Here is a 20,850-nt window from a genome sequence, read left to right as displayed (position 1 = left end):
ACCCCTGAAGATCCACTTACAGTTTTTGAAGACCCGACATCCATCCTCAATGAAGCAGCAGAAGTTCTCAGCAAAGCTGGCAGAAGTCTTAATCCAAGCGGGCCGAAGTCTTCATCTAACCGGGCAGAAGTCTTCATCCAGACGGCATCTTCTATCTTCATCCATCCGGCGTGTAGCGGCTCCATCTTCAAGATATTCGGCGCGGAGCATCCTCTTCTTCCGATGTCTTCTTTACAATGAGTTTCCCTTTAAATGACGTCATCCAAAATGCGCCCCTAACATTCCGATTGGCTGATAGAATTCTATTAGCCAATAGGAATTAAGGTTGAAAAAATCCTATTGGCTGTTGCAATCAGCCAATAGGATTGAGCTTTCATCCTATTGGCTGATCCAATCATCCAATAGGATTGAGCTCGCATTCTATTGGATGATTGGAAGATAGCGTCCCTTACATTCCGATTGGCTGATAGAATTCTATCAGCCAATAGGAATTAAGGTTGAAAAAATCCTATTGGCTGTTGCAATCAGCCAATAGGATTGAGCTTTCATCCTATTGGCTGATCCAATCAGCCAATAGGATTGAGCTTGCATTCTATTGGCTGATTGCAACAGCCAATAGGATGTCTTGAAGATGGAGCCACTCCACGCCGGATGGATGAAGATAGAAGATGTCGTCTGGTTGAAGACTTCTGCCCGGTTGGATGAAGACTTCGGCCCGCTTGGATGAAGACTTCTGCCGGTTTCGCTGAGGACTTCTGCCGCTTCGTTGAGGAAGGATGTCAGGTCTTCAAAAACTGTAAGTGGATCTTCAGGGGTTAGTGTTAGGTTTTTTTAAGGGTTTATTGGGTGGGTTTTAATTTTAGATTAGGGGTTTGGGCAAGAAAAAAGAGCTAAATGCCCATTTAAGGGCAATGCCCATACAAATGCCCTTTTCAGGGCAATGGGGAGCTTAGGTTTTTTAGAATAGGTTTTTATTTGGGGGGTTTGGTTGTGTGGGTGGTGGGTTTTACTGTTGGGAGGTGTTTGTATTTTTATTTACAGGTAAAAGAGCTTATTTCTTTGGGGCAATGCCCTGCAAAAGGCCCTTTTAAGGGCCATTGGTAGTTTATTGTAGGCTAGTTTTAGGACACGGATGAAGGGAGGGACACGGCAGGAACTTAAACGGAAGGCACCACTGCCTGTAAGACCTTTCTCCCAAAAATAGCCTCAGAGGAAGCAAAAGTATTGAATTTGTAGAATTTAGAAAAGGTATGAAGTGAAGACCAAGTCGCCGCCTTAAAAATCTGTTCAACAGAGGCCTCATGTTTAAAAGCCCATGTGGAAGCTACTGCTCTAGTAGAATGAGCTGTAATTCTTTCAAGAGGCTCCCACTCCCCCGGATGAAAAGTCTGCCAACTTAGAAAATCCGCCTCCCAGTTCTCTACTCCTGGGATATGGATAGCTGAGAGATGGCAAGAGTGAACCTCTGCCCATAGAATTATCTTTGAAACCTCCAACATTGCCAGGGGTCTCCTTGTTCCCCCCTGATGGTTGATATAGGCTACAGTCGTGATGTTGTCCGACTGAAATCTGATGAACCTGACCACAGCTAGCTGAGGCCAAGCCTGAAGAGCATTGAATATCGCTCTTAGTTCCAGAATGTTTATCGGAAGGAGGGCTTCCTCCTGAGTCCACGAACCCTGAGCCTTCAGGGAGTTCCAGACTGCACCCCAGCCCAGAAGGCTGGCATCTGTCATCACTATAGTCCATTCTGGCCTGCCGAAACTCATTCCCCTGGACAGATGGACCCGAGATAGCCACCAGAGAAGATAATCCCTGGTCTCTTGATCCAGATTTATCCGAGGAGATAAATCTGTGTAGTCCCCATTCCACTGATTGAGCATGCAAAGTTGCAGTGGTCTGAGATGTAGGCGGGCAAACGGAACTATGTCCATTGCCGCTACCATTAGGCCGATTACTTCCATACACTGAGCCACTGACGGCCGAGAAGTGGAATGAAGAGCACGGCAGGAAGTTAGAAGTTTTGACAACCTGACCTCTGTCAGAAAAATTTTAATTTCTACTGAATCTATCAGAGTTCCTAGGAAGGAAACTCTTGTGAGAGGGGAGAGAGAACTCTTTTCTTCGTTCACCTTCCACCCGTGAGACCTCAGGAATCCCAGAACAATGTCCGTATGGGACTTGGTGATTTGAAAAGTCGATGCCTGTATCAGAATGTCATCTAGGTAAGGAGCCACCGCTATGCCTCATGGCCTTAGAACCGCCAGTAGGGACCCTAGAACCTTCGTAAAGATTCTTGGTGCCGTGGCTAAGGGAAGAGCCACAAACTGGTAATGCCTGTCTAGGAAGGCGAACCTGAGGAACTGATGATGATCTCTGTGTATCGGAATGTGGAGATAAGCATCATTTAAGTCCACAGTAGTCATATATTGACCCTCCTGGATCATAGGTAGGATGGTTCGAATAGTCTCCATCTTGAAGGATGGGACCCTGAGAAATTTGTTTAGGATCTTGGGATCCAAGATTGATCTGAAAGTTCCCTCTTTTTTGGGAACTATAAACAGATTTGAATAGAAGCCCTGCCCCTGTTCCTCCCTTGGAACTGGGTGGATCACTCCCATAACCAGAAGGTCTTGAACACAACGTAAGAATGCCTCTCTCTTTATCTGGTTTGCAGATAATTGTGAGAGATGAAATCTCCCCTTTGGAGATGAAGCTTTGAAGTCCAGAAGATATCCCTGGGAAACAATCTCCAGAGCCCAGGGATCCTGGACGTCGCTTGCCCAAGCCTGGGCGAAGAGAGAAAGTCTGCCCCAACTAGATCCGGTCCCGGATCGGGGGCTACTCCTTCATGCTGTCTTAGAGGCAGCAGCAGGTTTTTTGGCCTGCTTCCCCTTGTTCCAAGCCTGGTTAGGTCTCCAGACTGGTTTGGACTGGGCAAAATTTCTCTCTTGTTTTGCATTAGAGGAAGTTGAAGCTGCACCACTCTTGAAGTTTCGAAAGGAATGAAAATTAGTCTGTTTGGTCCTTAATTTGTTGGCCCTATCCTGAGGAAGGGCGTGACCTTTTCCTCCAGTAATATCAGAAATGATCTCCTTCAGTCCAGGCCCGAATAGGGTCTGCCCTTTGAAGGGGATGTTGAGAAGCTTAGACTTTGAAGCAACGTCAGCTGACCAGGATTTAAGCCATAGCGCCCTATGCGCCTGAATGGCAAAACCTGAATTCTTAGCCGTTAACTTGGTTAAATGAAAAACCGCATCAGAAATAACATAATTTATACTTACCTGATAAATTCCTTTCTCCTGTAGTGTAGTCAGTCCACAGGTCATCCATTACTTATGGGATATTAACTCCTCCCTAACAGGAAGTGCAAGAGGATCACCCAAGCAGAGCTGCTATATAGCTCCTCCCCTCTACGTCACACCCAGTCATTCGACCGAAAACCAAACGAGAAAGGAGAAACTATAGGGTGCAGTGGTGACTGGAGTATAATTTAAAATTTAGACCTGCCATAAAAAACAGGGCGGGCCGTGGACTGACTACACTACAGGAGAAAGGAATTTATCAGGTAAGTATAAATTATGTTTTCTCCTGTTAAGTGTAGTCAGTCCACGGGTCATCCATTACTTATGGGATACCAATACCAAAGCTAAAGTACACGGATGACGGGAGGGACAGGCAGGATCTTTACACGGAAGGAACCACTGCCTGAAGAACCTTTCTCCCAAAAACAGCCTCAGAAGAAGCAAAAGTGTCAAATTTGTAAAATTTGGAAAAAGTATGAAGAGAAGACCAAGTTGCAGCCTTGCAAATCTGTTCAACAGAGGCCTCATTCTTAAAGGCCCACGTGGAAGCCACAGCTCTCGTAGAATGAGCTGTAATTCTTTCAGGAGGCTGCTGTCCAGCAGTCTCATAGGCTAAACGTATTATGCTACGAAGCCAAAAAGAGAGAGAGGTAGCAGATGCTTTTTGACCTCTCCTCTGTCCAGAATAAACAACAAACAGGGAAGAATTTTGGCGAAAATCTTTAGTTGCCTGTAAATAAAATTTCAGGGCACGGACTACGTCTAGATTGTGCAGAAGTCGTTCCTTCTTTGAAGAAGGGTTAGGGCACAATGATGGAACAACAATCTCTTGATTGATATTCTTGTTAGTGACTACTTTAGGTAAGAACCCAGGTTTAGTACGCAGAACTACCTTGTCTGAATGAAAAATCAGATAAGGAGAATCACAATGTAAGGCCGATAACTCAGAGACTCTACAAGCCGAGGAAATAGCCATTAAAAACAAACGGAACACCCTGTAAAACGTTAAGAACTAAGTTTAAGCTCCACGGTGGAGCAACAGTCCTAAACACAGGCTTAATCCTGGCCAAAGCCTGACAAAAAGCCTGAACGTCTGGAACTTCTGACAGACGTTTGTGTAAAAGGATGGACAGAGCTGAGATCTGTCCCTTTAAAGAACTTGCAGATAAACCCTTTTCTAAACCTTCTTGTAGAAAAGACAATATCCTAGGAATCCTAACCTTACTCCATGAGTAACTCTTGGATTCGCACCAGTGTAAATATTTACGCCATATCTTATGGTAAATTTTCCTGGTAACAGGTTTCCTAGCCTGTATTAAGGTATCAATTACTGACTCCGAAAATCCACGCTTTGATAAAATCAAGCGTTCAATCTCCATGCAGTCAGCTTCAGAGAAATTAGATTTTGATGTTTGAAAGGACCCTGAATTAGAAGGTCCTGTCTCAGAGGCAGCGACCAAGGTGGACAGGATGACATGTCCACTAGATCTGCATACCAGGTCCTGCGTGGCCACGCAGGCGCTATTAGAATCACCAATGCTTTCTCCTGTTTGATCCTGGCAATCAATCGAGGAAGCATCGGGAAGGGTGGAAACACATAAGCCATGTTGAAGACCCAAGGTGCTGTCAGAGCATCCCTGGACCTGGATCCGTAACAAGGAAGTTTGGCGTTCTGGCGAGACGCCATGAGATCCAGATCTGGTTTGCCCCAACGTCGAAGTATTTGGGCAAAGACCTCCGGATGAAGTTCCCACTCCCCCGGATGAAAAGTCTGGCGACTTAGGAAATCCGCCTCCCAGTTCTCCACGCCTGGGATGTGAATCGCTGACAGGTGGCAAGAGTGAGACTCTGCCCAGCGAATAATCTTTGAGACTTCCATCATCGCTCGGGAACTCCTTGTCCCTCCCTGATGATTGATGTAAGCCACAGTCGTGATGTTGTCCGACTGAAACCTGATGAACCTCAGAGTTGCTAACTGAGGCCAAGTCAGAAGGGCATTGAGAACTGCTCTCAATTCCAGAATGTTTATTGGAAGGAGACTCTCCTCCTGAGTCCATGATCCCTGAGCCTTCAGGGAATTCCAGACAGCGCCCCAACCTAAAAGGCTGGCGTCTGTTGTTACAATTGTCCAGTCTGGCCTGCTGAAGGGCATCCCCCTGGACAGATGTGGCCGAGAAAGCCACCATAGAAGAGAATCTCTGGTCTCTTGATCCAGATTCAGCATAAGGGACAAATCTGAGTAATCCCCATTCCACTGACTTAGCATGCACAATTGCAGTGGTCTGAGATGCAGGCGTGCAAAAGGTACTATGTCCATTGCCGCTACCATTAAGCCGATTACCTCCATGCATTGAGCCACTGACGGGTGTTGAAGGGAATGAAGGACACGGCAAGCATTTAGAAGTTTTGTTAACCTGTCCTCTGTCAGGTAAATTTTCATTTCTACAGAATCTATAAGAGTCCCCAAGAAGGGAACTCTTGTGAGTGGAAATAGAGAACTCTTTTCTTCGTTCACTTTCCACCCATGCGACCTTAGAAATGCCAGTACTAACTCTGTATGAGACTTGGCAGCTTGGAAACTTGACGCTTGTATCAGAATGTCGTCTAGGTACGGAGCTACCGATATTCCTCGCGGTCTTAGTACCGCCAGAAGAGAGCCCAGAACCTTTGTAAAGATTCTTGGAGCCGTAGCTAACCCGAAGGGAAGAGCTACAAACTGGTAATGCTTGTCTAGGAAGGCAAACCTTAGATACCGGTAATGATCCTTGTGAATCAGTATGTGAAGGTAGGCATCCTTTAAATCCACTGTGGTCATGTACTGACCCCTTTGGATCATGGGTAAGATTGTCCGAATAGTTTCCATTTTGAACGATGGAACTCTTAGGAATTTGTTTAGGATCTTTAAATCCAATATTGGTCTGAAGGTTCCTTCTTTCTTGGGAACCACAAACAGATTTGAGTAAAACCCTTGTCCGTGTTCCGACCGCGGAACCGGATGGATCACTCCCATGAGTAAAAGATCTTGTACGCAGCGTAGAAACGCCTCTTTCTTTATCTGGTTTGTTGACAACCTTGAAAGATGAAATCTCCCTTGTGGAGGAGAAGCTTTGAAATCCAGAAGATATCCCTGAGATATGATCTCCAACGCCCAGGGATCCTGGACATCTCTTGCCCAAGCCTGGGCAAAGAGAGAGAGTCTGCCCCCCACTAGATCCGTTTCCGAATCGGGGGCCCTCACTTCATGCTGTCTTAGGGCTGCAGCAGGTTTTCTGGCCTGCTTGCCCTTGTTCCAGGTCTGGTTAGGTTTCCAGCCTTGTCTGTAGCGAGCAACAGCTCCTTCCTGTTTTGGAGCAGAGGAAGTTGATGCTGCTCCTGCCTTGAAGTTACAAAAGGCATGAAAATTAGACTGTCTAGCCCTTGGTTTGGCTCTGTCTTGAGGCAGGGCATGGCCTTTACCTCCCGTAATATCAGCGATAATTTCTTTCAAACCGGGCCCGAATAATGTCTGCCCCTTGAAAGGTATGTTAAGCAATTTAGATTTAGAAGTCACATCAGCTGACCAGGATTTTAGCCACAGCGCTCTGCGCGCCTGAATGGCGAATCCGGAATTCTTAGCCGTAAGTTTAGTTAAGTGTACTACGGCATCAGAAATAAATGAATTAGCTAGCTTAAGGGTTTTAAGCTTGTGTGTAATCTCATCTAATGGGGCTGTGTCAAGGGTCTCTTCCAGAGACTCAAACCAAAATGCCGCCGCAGCCGTGACAGGCGCAATGCATGCAAGGGGTTGCAATATAAAACCTTGTTGAACAAACATTTTCTTAAGGTAACCCTCTAACTTTTTATCCATTGGATCTGAAAAGGCACAGCTATCCTCCACCGGGATAGTGGTACGCTTAGCTAAAGTAGAAACTGCTCCCTCCACCTTAGGGACCGTTTGCCATAGGTCCCGTGTGGTGGCGTCTATTGGAAACATTTTTCTGAATATAGGAGGGGGTGAGAAGGGCACACCGGGTCTATCCCACTCCTTAGTAACAATTTCAGTAAGTCTCTTAGGTATAGGAAAAACGTCAGTACTCGTCGGTACCGCAAAATATTTATCCAACCTACACATTTTCTCTGGGATTGCAACTGTGTTACAATCATTCAGAGCCGCTAACACCTCCCCTAGTAATACACGGAGGTTTTCCAGCTTAAACTTAAAATTTGAAATGTCTGAATCCAGTTTATTTGAATCAGATCCGTCACCCACAGAATGAAGCTCTCCGTCTTCATGTTCTGCAAATTGTGACGCAGTATCAGACATGGCCCTAGCATTATCAGCGCACTCTGTTCTCACCCCAGAGTGGTCTCGTTTACCCCTAAGTTCTGGCAATTTAGACAAAACTTCAGTCATAACATTAGCCATGTCTTTTAAAGTGATTTGTAATGGCCGCCCTGATGTACTTGGCGTTACAATATCACGCACTTCCTGAGCGGGAGATGCAGGTACTGACACGTGAGGCAAGTTAGTCGGCATAACTTCCCCCTCGTTGTCTGGTGAATGTTGCTTAACATGTACAGATTGGCTTTTATTTAAAGTAGCATCAATGCAATTAGTACATAAATTTCTATTGGGCTCCACCTTGGCCTTTGAACATATTGCACAAAGAGATTCCTCTGTGTCAGACATGTTTAAACAAACTAGCAATTAGACTAGCAAGCTTGGAAAATACTTTTCAACTGAATTTACAAGCAATATAAAAAACGTTACTGTGCCTTTAAGAAGCACACAAAAAAACTGTCACTTTGATATAACAATGAACCGGTTTAGTTATAGCAATCAATTTTTCATATGAAAAGCATTAATTTAGCAAAGGATAGCACCCATCAGCAAATGGATTATTAACCCCTTAATACCAAAAAAAACGATTGACAAATAAATACGTTTTTTATCACAGTCAAAGCACAGTCTCACAGGTCTGCTGTGAGTGATTACCTCCCTCAAACTAGTTTTGGAGACCCCTGAGCTCTGTAGAGACGTCCTGGATCATGCAGGGAGAATAAGGAAGACTGTGACTGAATTTTTAATGCGTAGTAAAAGCGCCAAAAATAGGCCCCTCCCACTCTTAATACAGCAGTGGGGAAGCTCAGTAACTGATTTTATACAAAATAAACGACAGCCAAGTGGAAAATAATGCCCATAAATTTTCACCAAGTACCTCAGAGAAAAAAAAAAAAAAAACGATTAACCTGTCAGTAAACGTTATAAATATATGAAATAAGAATAAAAGCCTGTTGCTAGTCGCTATCACTGCAGAGAGGCTAGAGTTATGTATACAGTATTTTCTTAGTGAAGTGCCATTCCCCAGAAATACTTTGGTGCCAACATACATACATAACAGCCTGATACCAGTTACTACTACTGCATTTAAGGCTGTACTTACATTATATCGGTATTAGCAGTATTTTCTCATTCAATTCCATTCCTTAGAAAATAAAATACTGCAACATACCTCTTTGCAGGAGAACCCTGCCCGCTGTCCCCTGTTCTGAAGTTACCTCGCTCCTCAGAATGGCCGAGAACAGCAAATGGATCTTAGTTACGTCCGCTAAGATCATACACAAACTCAGGTAGATTCTTCTTCTAATACTGCCTGAGAAGAAACAACACACTCCGGTGCTGTTTAAAACAACAAACTTTTGATTGAAGTAATAAAAAACTAAATTTAATAACCACACTCCTCTCACACATCCTATCTATTAGTTAGGTGCAAGAGAATGACTGGGTGTGACGTAGAGGGGAGGAGCTATATAGCAGCTCTGCTTGGGTGATCCTCTTGCACTTCCTGTTAGGGAGGAGTTAATATCCCATAAGTAATGGATGACCCGTGGACTGACTACACTTAACAGGAGAAAAAGGAATTAGCTAATTTAAGAGCTTTAATCCTGTCTAGAATATCATCTAACGGGGTCTCCACCTGTAGAGCCTCCTCAAGAGACTCGAACCAGAAAGCCGCTGCAGCAGTGACTGGGGCAATGCATGCAAGAGGCTGGAGAATAAAACCTTGTTGTATAAAGATTTTCTTAATGAAACCCTCAAATTTTTTATCGATTGGATCTAGGAAAGCACAACTGTCCTCGACGGGGATAGTTGTACGCTTAGCTAGGGTAGAGACTGCTCCCTCCACCTTAGGGACCGTCTGCCACGAGTCCCGTGTTGCGGCAACTATGGGAAACATCTTTCTAAAAGCAGGAGGGGGAGAGAACGGTACACCTGGTCTATCCCATTCCTTAGTAATAATTTCTGAAAACCTCTTAGGGACTGGAAAAACGTCAGTGCAAACAGGCACTGCAAAGTATTTGTCCATTTTACACAAGCTTGGAAAACACTTTAATAAATGTGAAACAGCAATTAAACAAAAGCGGTACTGTGCCTTAAAGAGAAAAAAACTACAACATAAACTGCAAAACAGTGTTAAAAAGTAGTAAACTCTACGAAATTTTTACAGTTTGTATAAGGGACTAAAGCAGCATTGCACCCACTTGCAAATGAATGATTAACCCCTTAGGCCCCAAACCGGATTTGAAAAACGTTAAAACCGTTAATAAACAGTCAAACACACTGCCACAGCTCTGCTGTGGCTCCTACCTGCCCTTAAACACGATTTTTGCAGGAAAAAAACCCTCTATAGTGGTCCTAGATGCCAGCGGACTCCTTTGGGGAAGCTGGATGTCTCAGTCTGAATATCAACTGCGCATTTAGAGCGTGAAAATAGGCCCCTCCCACCATGCACTCAATGTCAGAGGGCCTTAAAAAAGTACTCCTAGGAGTAATCTGACTAGCCATGTGGAAAACTAGGCCCCCAAATAAAGATTTATTACCCTCAGAGAAAAAACGTTTTTTCTATAAACCATGCAAATGTTTTGACACTAAGTAATATGAGTATTGACATGAATATTACCCTTTTTTGTAAGTATGATCCGAGTCGTTGTTAAATCACTGCATCAGGCTTACCTCAAATATACAAGGCTCTGTCAGCATTTTCTAGACCTTATCATCTCTCTAGAAATAAATATACTGAACATACCTCATAGCAGGTTATCTGCAAACCGTCCCCCCAACTGAGGTTTTCTTTCCATACTCTTCAGTTATGTGTGAGAACAGCAATGGACCTTAGTTACAAACCGCTAAGATCATCAACCTCCAGGCAGATTCTTCTTCCAATTTCTGCCTGAGAGTAAAACAGTACAACGCCGGTACCGTTTAAAAATAACCAACTCTTGATTGAAGGTAAAAACTACACTAAGTCACCACATCTCTCTTACACTTCCTATCTTGTTGAGAGTTGCAAGAGTATGACTGGGGGTGGCAGTTAGGGGAGGAGCTATATAGACAGCTCTGCTGTGGGTGTCCTCTTGCAACTTCCTGTTGGGAAGGAGAATATCCCACAAGTAATGGATGAACCCGTGGACAGGATACACCTTTACAAGAGAAATCTTACTTAAAGCAAAGTTTACGCTCGAGTGGAAGCCCTAATTAGCACGCTACTTCTACTCTAGCCAATATTCATTATTTTATTGGAGCTCCTTTTGGTAGAGAATTCCACAACCTGACTGCGCATTCTGTGTAAAATTTTTCTTTCTAATATCCTTAGAGGGATATGAAAGTCAAAATGAAACTTTTCAGACAGAGCATGCAGTTTTTAGCAACTTTGCATTTTACTTCTATTATCCAATTTAACCCCTTAACTACCGGGATTTTCAGAGAAGAACTTGCCCAAAATACAGGAGAATGTTTAGCATTTTTGCCAAAACTCCATTTAAGCAGAAATAGAGCCTTTTTTTTTTTATTTACCTCTGAAAACTATAGATATATTTTTAAGTAGACAATACAAGTTATTGATCTAGGCCCATTTTGGTATATTTCATGAGACAGATACGGATAGGGTATAGCGCTAGACCAAAAACCTACTTAGCCTCACTAAAGGTTATTGTCTCCTCCCTAGACAATAGAGAATCAAGAATGTAAAATCAGTGGATATAGGAGGCGCTATAGAGCCGTAGGATATATAGATATAAATAAATGTAAAATTCACTGTATTGTGACCAGTTAAAACATTCAAAAAATTAAAATCCCAATGACCCTTAAGGGATACGTTAAAATACTATTTATGTGCAAAATCTGTGATAAAAAATCGGTGATAATAAAAAATAAAGGAAAATATCTACGTACATATATATATATATAAACAATTTATCCAAGTGAAAAATCAAAGTGAAATAAATGCAGTATATCAAAGTGCAATCAATGATCAAGTGACAATAATTAGTAAAACACAGATGTGATATTTAATAAGTCAATGCATTAAAGGTTGACACAAACAATCCATATAACAATCAATCATACATAAAATAAAGTAAAACCGGTTTAAACATACACACTATACAAACTATACATAACCCCTCAGATTCCCCAAATCAAATGGGGCTGGCGGAGAACACCTACAATGACTGTGTTCTAATCTTGGTGTTAGTAGTTCAAGGGGATCCCCCAAAAGAGATGGTCCGGAATGACAATGTGGGTTTAATTATTGTAAATCCAAAGATATAAATGTTAATGTTTCTGAATGGTGCCGTTATATCCCCAGTCTTATTTGGTCACAAATAAAAGCCCACGATGGTATAGAGCTCCTTACTTAATGTTCTCTTAGTTAAAGGCAATCAAGTATTTATAACTTAGCCGGGAGGCTCTCCTACCTTCTTACAAGTGTCTGCCAGCGATCTCCTTACCTGGCCCGACACTCTGGCTGCTCCTTTAGATGTCTGCTCAGCGAAAATCCCGTGAGTGACGTCACCCGGTTCCGGATCCTAGGTGACCACTTGCGCAAGTGTTTGTTTCCACAGGATGTCCTCTGTACGCCAGGGTACAGAGAGTTCACTACAGCTTCGGTCCTCCAAATAATCGCAAACAGTAGCAGGTAAGTCCTCTACGCGTTTCAACCCCTTCTGGGTCTTTTTCAAGATGCTACTTCCTGCAACCTTTGCCCTTAAATCCACTCTCTGCACAGGTGATTCGCTATTGCTACAACACCTTTCCGCAGGTAACTATTTCCTGGGGGGGAATCAAAACACCTCACATGTCATTCTTTGTTCGTAAATTTTCACACCAAATACCAAGCCAGATCTCTAGTGTTTAAAAACTCGTTTCCATATAATCAAATAACGTCAAAAACTCCTTAAAAATCCTTAAAAATAATACAATTGTGATAATACATAAGACTGCAATTTATAAAACAATATAAGGAGAAAATACATGACAAACAGGGAAAATAGAAAAATTCAGATGAAATATTGATGAAATATTGCGTAGTCAGCCTAAGGCCAAGATTTATCTCACTTTAAATTTTATGTGATTTTCATGTTTCAATTTTTAAATTTTATATGCATTAGTTGTTTTGGATGTCATCTAAAGTGAGATAAATCTTGGCCTTAGGCTGACTACGCAATATTTCATCAATATTTCATCTGAATTTTTCTATTTTCCCTGTTTGGGAAGGGCAAAGGTTGCAGGAAGTAGCATCTTGAAAAAGACCCAGAAGGGGTTGAAACGCGTAGAGGACTTACCTGCTACTCTTTGCGATTATTTGGAGGACCGAAGCTGTAGTGAACTCTCTGTACCCTGGCGTACAGAGGACATCTTGTGGAAACAAACACTTGCGCAAGTGGTCACCTAGGATCCGGAACCGGGTGACGTCACTCACGGGATTTTCGCTGAGCAGACATCTAAAGGAGCAGCCGGAGTGTCGGGCCAGGTAAGGAGATCGCTGGCAGACACTTGTAAGAAGGTAGGAGAGCCTCCCGGCTAAGTTATAAATACTTGATTGCCTTTAACTAAGAGAACATTAAGGAAGGAGCTCTATACCATCGTGGGCTTTTATTTGTGACCAAATAAGACTGGGGATATAACGGCACCATTCAGAAACATTAACATTCATATCTTTGGATTTACAATAATTAAACCCACATTGTCATTCCGGACCATCTCTTTTGGGGGATCCCATTGAACTACTAACACCAAGATTAGAACACAGTCATTGTAGGTGTTCTCCGCCAGCCCCATTTGATTTGGGGAATCTGAGGGGTTATGTATAGTTTGTATAGTGTGTATGTTTAAACCGGTTTTACTTTATTTTATGTATGATTGATTGTTATATGGATTGTTTGTGTCAACCTTTTATGCATTGACTTATTAAATATCACATCTGTGTTTTACTAATTATTGTCACTTGATCATTGATTGCACTTTGATATACTGCATTTATTTCACTTTGATTTTTCACTTGGATAAATTGTTTTTATATATATATGTACGTAGATATTTTCCTTTATTTTTTATTATCACCGATTTTTTATCACAGATTTTGCACATAAATAGTATTTTAACGTATCCCTTAAGGGTCATTGGGATTTTAATTTTTTGAATGTTTTAACTGGTCACGATACAGTGAATTTTACATTTATTTATATCTATATATCCTACGGCTCTATAGCGCCTCCTATATCCACTGATTTTACATTCTTGGTATATTTAATGCCACCATTTTACCGCCAAATGCGATAAAAAAGCATTTGTTAACTTTTTCATAAACTTTGGGTTTCTCACTGAAATTATGTACATACTGCTTGTGCAATTTTGGCACAAATGATTGTAAAAGCTTCTCTTGGACCCCCTATGTTCAGAAATAGCAGATATATATGCTTTTTGGTAATAAGAATGCCGCTAATTACAGCTGTGCACCACACTTCTATTATTACTGGGACAAAAGGGGTTAATCAGGTAGCTTGTAAGGTTAATTTTAGCTTTAGTGTAGTAATTACCCTCCCACCTGATCCTTCCCAAACATCTCCCTCACCCCCAATGGTTACCACCATCTTAGGTACTGGCAGTAACTTAAAAGCCGAGACTGCTGGAGCTTCCTGCAGCTCCAACGTATATATACATTATGCAGTAAGAAGTAAAGTACGGCAATGGCTTATGGGGTTAATCCATTATCTTGGTATCCTTAGTTGAAGAGCATACCTAGATAAGCTCAGGAGTGTGCATGAGTTCCAATCACCATATGGCAGCAATGTTGGTAACAATAATTTTAACAATGTTTAACATTGTTGGTCACTGTAAGGCATAACATTGTTTAAAGGGATAGTAATTTTAAAGGTCAACACTGCAACATATAACAATAAAAACATTCCTTATGCAATGAAAAGTATTTCTAACTACAGGGAGTGCAGAATTATTAGGCAAGTTGTATTTTTGAGGATTAATTTTATTATTGAACAACAACCATGTTCTCAATGAACCAAAAAAACTCATTAATATCAAAGCTGAATATAATTTTGGAAGTAGTTTTTAGTTTGTTTTTAGTTATAGCTATTTTAGGGGGATATCTGTGTGTGCAGGTGACTATTACTGTGCATAATTATTAGGCAACTTAACAAAAAACAAATATATACCCATTTCAATTATTTATTTTTACCAGTGGAACCAATATAACATCTCAACATTCACAAATATACATTTCTGACATTCAAAAACAAAACAAAAACAAATCAGTGACCAATATAGCCACCTTTCTTTGCAAGGACACTCAAAAGCCTGCCATCCATGGATTCTGTCAGTGTTTTGATTTGTTCACCATCAACATTGCGTGCAGCAGCAACCACAGCCTCCCAGACACTGTTCAGAGAGGTGTACTGTTTTCCCTCCTTGTAAATCTCACATTTGATGATGGACCACAGGTTCTCAATGGGGTTCAGATCAGGTGAACAAGGAGGCCATGTCATTAGATTTTCTTCTTTTATACCCTTTCTTGCCAGCCACGCTGTGGAGTACTTGGACGCGTGTGATGGAGCATTGTCCTGCATGAAAATCATGTTTTTCTTGAAGGATGCAGACTTCTTCCTGTACCACTGCTTGAAGAAGGTGTCTTCCAGAAACTGGCAGTAGGACTGGGAGTTGAGCTTGACTCCATCCTCAACCCGAAAAGGCCCCACAAGCTCATCTTTGATGATACCAGCCCAAACCAGTACTCCACCTCCACCTTGCTGGCGTCTGAGTCGGACTGGAGCTCTCTGCCCTTTACCAATCCAGCCACGGGCCCATCCATCTGGCCCATCAAGACTCACTCTCATTTCATCAGTCCATAAAACCTTAGAAAAATCAGTCTTGAGATATTTCTTGGCCCAGTCTTGACGTTTCAGCTTGTGTGTCTTGTTCAGTGGTGGTCGTCTTTCAGCCTTTCTTACCTTGGCCATGTCTCTGAGTATTGCACACCTTGTGCTTTTGGGCACTCCAGTGATGTTGCAGCTCTGAAATATGGCCAAACTGGTGGCAAGTGGCATCTTGGCAGCTGCACGCTTGACTGTTCTCAGTTCATGGGCAGTTATTTTGCGCCTTGGTTTTTCCACACGCTTCTTGCGACCCTGTTGACTATTTTGAATGAAACGCTTGATTGTTCGATGATCACGCTTCAGAAGCTTTGCAATTTTAAGAGTGCTGCATCCCTCTGCAAGATATCTCACTATTTTTGACTTTTCTGAGCCTGTCAAGTCCTTCTTTTGACCCATTTTGCCAAAGGAAAGGAAGTTGCCTAATAATTATGCACACCTGATATAGGGTGTTGATGTCATTAGACCACACCCCTTCTCATTACAGAGATGCACATCACCTAATATGCTTAATTGGTAGTAGGCTTTTGAGCCTATACAGCTTGGAGTAAGACAACATGCATAAAGAGGATGATGTGGTCAAAATACTCATTTGCCTAATAATTCTGCACTCCCTGTATACCTTATACTTTTACTTCTTGTTTTTCTGCTGAAACAAGTGTTTTCTATTTTTGGCCGCTTTCCCTGTCCTCCTATACCACGTGTGTTGGATGCATTTTTCATTCACTGCGCAGCCGCAACCGGAAGTGTCACCCGCACATCGGCATCACGCTTTTTTGGTGGAGCAGTGCACATAAAAGGATGTGCACTGTCCACAGAAGTAGGAGAGCGCCTGCGTGTCAACAAGACACAGAGCCTGCCTGACATCCAGCCTGCCTGACATCCAGCCTGCCTGCTTCCAAGTCAATGTAGCAGGTATGCTGGCTTGTATTTTGGGGGCAGTTGTTCAGATCACCTTGATGCAATGAAAGCCACAAATTCCCTGGTTCTGGTCTGATATATATATCGGAACAGCCAATAGAATGCGAGCTCAATCTGATTGGCTTATTGGATCAGCCAATCGGATTGAACTTGAATCTGATTGGCTGATTGGATCAGCCAATCAGATTTTTCCTACCTGAATTCCGATTGGCTGATAGAATCCTATCAGCCAATCGGAATTCGAGGGACGCCATCTTGGATGACGTCACTTAAAGGAATATTCATTCGGCGAGTAGGAGTCGGTGGATGAAGATGGCTCCGCGTCGGCTGCTTTGAAGATGGCTCCGCTCCGGATGGATGAAGATTGAAGACGCCGCCTGGATGAAGACTTCTATCGGATGGAAGACCTCTTCAGCGCCCCTTGGATGAAGACTTCGACCGCTGTGGATGTCCTCTTCTGTTCCATCGGTGGTCGGCTGGCTGAAGACGGCTAAATGTAGGATGATCTTCAGGGGGGTAGTGTTAGGTTTATTTAAGGGGGGTTTGGGTTAGAATAGGGGTATGTAGGCAGTGGGTTGTAATGTTGGGGGGTGGTATTGTGTTTTTTTTTTAAAGGCAAAAGAGCTGATTTCTTTGGGGCATGCCCCGCAAAAGGCCCTTTTAAGGGCTGGTAAGGTAATAGAGCTGGTAACTTTCGTAATTTAGAATAGGGTAGGGCATTTTTTTATTTTGGGGGGCTTTGTTATTTTATTAGGGGGCTTAGATTAGGTGTAATTAGCCTAAAAATCTTGTAATATTTATTTATTTTTTGTAACTTATTTTTTTTTTATTTTTTGTACTTTAGTTAGTTTATTTAATTGTATTTAATTGTAGGTATTTGTAGATAATGAATTTAATTAATTTAATGATAGTGTAGTGTTAGGTTTAATTGTAACTTAGGTTAGGATTTATTTTACAGGTAATTTTGTATTTCTTTTAGCTAGGTAGTTATTAAATAGTTAATAACTATTTAATAGCTATTGTACCTAGTTAAAATAAATACAAAGTTACCTGTAAAATATATATTAATCCTAAAATAGCTACAAATTTAATTATTAATTACATTGTAGCTATCTTAGGGTTTATTTTACAGGTAAGTATTTAGTTTTAAATAGGAATAATTTATTTAATGATAGTGTAGTGTTAGGTGTAATTGTAACTTAGGTTAGTTTTTATTTTACAGGTAAATTTGTCTTTATTTTAACTAGGTAGTTATTAAATAGTTAATAACTATTTAATAGCTATTGTGCCTAGTTAAAATAAATTGAAATTTGCCTGTAAAATAAAAATAAATCCTAATATAGCTACAATATAATTATTAGTTATATTGTAGCTATATTAGGGTTTATTTTATAGGTAAGTATTTAGTTTTAAATAGGATTAATTTAGTTAATAAGAGTAATATTTATTTAAATTTATTTAATTAATATTTAAGTTAGGGGGGTTTTAGGGTTAGGGTTAGACTTAGGTTTAGGGGTTAATAATTTTATTATAGGTTGCGGCGGTATGGGGGGGGGGCAGGATAGGGGTTAATAAATTTATTATAGGTGGCGATGGTGTAGGGGGGGCAGGATAGGGGTTAATAGGTATTATGTAGGTGGTGGCGGGGTCCGGGAGCAGCGGTTTAGGGGTTAATCAGTTTATTAGAGTGGCGGTGGGCTCCGGGAGTGGCAGTTTAGGGGTTAATACATTTATTATAGTTGCGGCGGGGTCTAGGAGCGGCGGTTTAGGGGTTATTAACTTTATTTAGTTGCGGGGGGCTCCGGGGGCACCGGTATAGGGGGTAGAACAGTATAGTTTAGTGTGAGTGCTTAGTGACAGCTTATCAATAAAGCTGGGAAAAAGCCGAAGAACAGCGAGATCAGATGAGTGATAACTATCACAGTCCGCTGCTCATCGCCCCTTACTTGGTGCGCAGCTTTATTGATAACTTTGGCGAGCGTATTCAGGTCCACGGAGGCGATGGTAGGCGAGCTTAGGCGGGTGTATTGGTGCCGGCGATGGCAGGTAAGTAGACGGCTTGATAACTAAAGGCCATGGTATGTACTGTTAAACAACTTTGTAATTTACTTTATCATCAAATTTGATTTGTTCTCTTGTTATTCTTAGTTGAAAGCTAAGCCGCCTAGGTAGGCTTATATGCTAATGTCTAAGCCCTTGAAGGCCGCCTCTGCATTTGACAGTTTTTTTCACATCTAGAGGACGTTAGTTCATGTGTTTTATATAGATAATATTCTGCTCATGCACGTGAAGTTATTTAAGAGTCAGCACTAATTGCCTGAAATGCAAGTCTGTCAAAAGATCTGAGATAAGGAGGCAGTCTGCAGATGCTTAGATAAAAGGTGATTACAGAGGTAAAAAAGTACATTTCTATAACAGTGTTGGTTATGCATAACTGGGGTATGGTAAATAAAAGGATTATCTATCATTTTAAACAATACAATGTTTGGTGTTTACTATCCCTTTAAAATAATGCTACAGAAAGGTGCACGCTCCTGGGTCTATCTAAGTAAGTTCTTCAACAAAGGATTCCAAAGAACAAAGGTAAATAATGGTAATGTTGTTTAAAACTGCATGCTCTATCTAAATTATGAAAGTTTCATTTTGATTTTACTGTCACTTTAATGCCAATAGTTTGTTAGCTTTTTTATGGTGCAGGGCTCTGCCATCTCCTGTCCCAGCCGGCCTTTCAAGGTCTTGTCTTTACTTATTGTCCCCCCTATACAGTGCTGTGGAATCTTTTTGTGCATAGCAAATAAAGATAAAGAGAGAGAAAGATAACAACTGAAATTCTATTTCAAGGGTTCAGTTGCCAGGAAATGCTGAACTTAAAGAGATAGAAAGGTCAAAACTGAAATGTGCTTGGGTGAATTTCATTTTTAAATAGAAGCATTATTGCAATATACTTCCATTAGTAACAATGCTTCTAGTAAAAATTATTGCAGCTTTTCAGCAGCATATGCACGGTTACAATAAACACGACTGCCAGCTCTCTGAGCTTGAATACTGGGCCCTCACAGCATATGTGCGTATTCCACTGAAATACAGTAATACAAGCATTTATGCTAATAGAAGCATATTGCAAAAATGTTTAAATGTCAATGTAAAACTGAAATGCACACATGCACATCTCAATGTTGACCTTTCTATCCCTTTAAAGCCCACAGTGCCTGTGAGATTTGTTTTTACATCATCAGTAAGAATTGAAATTCTGCCAATATCATGTTTTTTGCCTATGAATTCCCTAGCTTTAAAAAAAAGGCACATATAAAATAAAAAATAAAAAACTCAAACAGCACTAAAATACCAAGAATAACAAATACAGTTCTATTAACAAAACTCTTTTCCGCAAATTCTTGAAATCCTGTTGCAGTTTATGGGAGTATATATTCGGCTACAGTTTAGCTCCAGCAATTTCTGTAATAAACTGACAGTGGTTTTATTTAAACATGCACAACAATTAATAAACAAAATCATAAGTCATAAAAAAACAACATTAGTAATAGAGTTATTTTCATTCCAGTTGGGGAATTATTGTATTGTTGCATATAGTAATAGCACCATTTCCATAGAGTTGAGCTGTGCATTTAACTAAGTGGAAGTCTTACCTGAGACAAGAGCCTCTGCTGTGGCCATATGCATAACAGTATTGTGACTCACTGGCCATTTGTCTTCTGTCAGTACTATGCTTTCCAATCCTCCAAGTTGTTTCAGCTCCTCTTGAATCTTCACTCCGGAGTTACAGATGTCCCAGCTGAAGTTTCTGTGCCCCAAACAGTCCCCTACTCCAGCCAAAATCATAGCAGCCTTAAATGTATCCATGGTGAGAGAGCTCTTCACTGTTCCAATTTACTCTTTTGTCTGAGCCACCAGGTCTATGTTTAGTTTCACATTGTGACTCGCTGAGTCCCTGCAGGGCACTGCTATAAAAGGTAATGCTCTCCTTATCAGACTCTCTTATACCCATCGCTCTGTGACATTAAATCCTCTTCTTACTTCCTTAACTATCGAAAATTGAACCCGCTTTAGCCCATATTTTTCTTGTTACATTATATGTAATGCTGATTGTTCAATGTAATGTGGAAGATTCTAAGCAAACTATTCTATTATACACATAATTTAGCTTTGAATTTTGGTTCTTATCAAAACAATAAAACAATTGTGGTTATTTAAAAGCGCATGTTCTGCACATAGCAGAATATGTTCTATTTATTCTTAAAGAGATATTTAAATATATATCTAATGGGTTTGTGCACAGATATACACACACACATACATATATATATATATATATATATATATATATATATATATATATATATATATATATATGTATAGATGATTATATATTGCTATAGATATACAGATATATGTAGGAATA

At 41.1% G+C, this 20,850-nt stretch overlaps 1 protein-coding gene across 2 annotated transcripts in view; it reads right to left on the bottom strand.

Moving 5' to 3' along the window:
* ADPRHL1 (ADP-ribosylhydrolase like 1) overlaps positions 1–20,316 on the bottom strand; it is a 155,344-nt gene extending 135,028 nt beyond the window's left edge. For both annotated transcript variants that reach the window (XM_053707760.1, XM_053707761.1), the window contains exon 1: positions 20,078–20,316. In XM_053707760.1, the coding sequence (XP_053563735.1) occupies positions 20,078–20,291 (214 nt within the window). In that variant the 5' untranslated portion in view covers positions 20,292–20,316. The remainder of the gene's footprint in view (positions 1–20,077) is intronic.
* Between the last annotated feature and the right edge of the window lie 534 nt (positions 20,317–20,850).

Source organism: Bombina bombina, chromosome 3, assembly GCF_027579735.1.
Source record: "Bombina bombina isolate aBomBom1 chromosome 3, aBomBom1.pri, whole genome shotgun sequence".
NCBI classification, from domain to species: Eukaryota; Metazoa; Chordata; class Amphibia; order Anura; family Bombinatoridae; genus Bombina; species Bombina bombina.
Note: the sequence above shows the minus strand (reverse complement) of the source record. Positions and strands in the feature narration are given on the sequence as shown.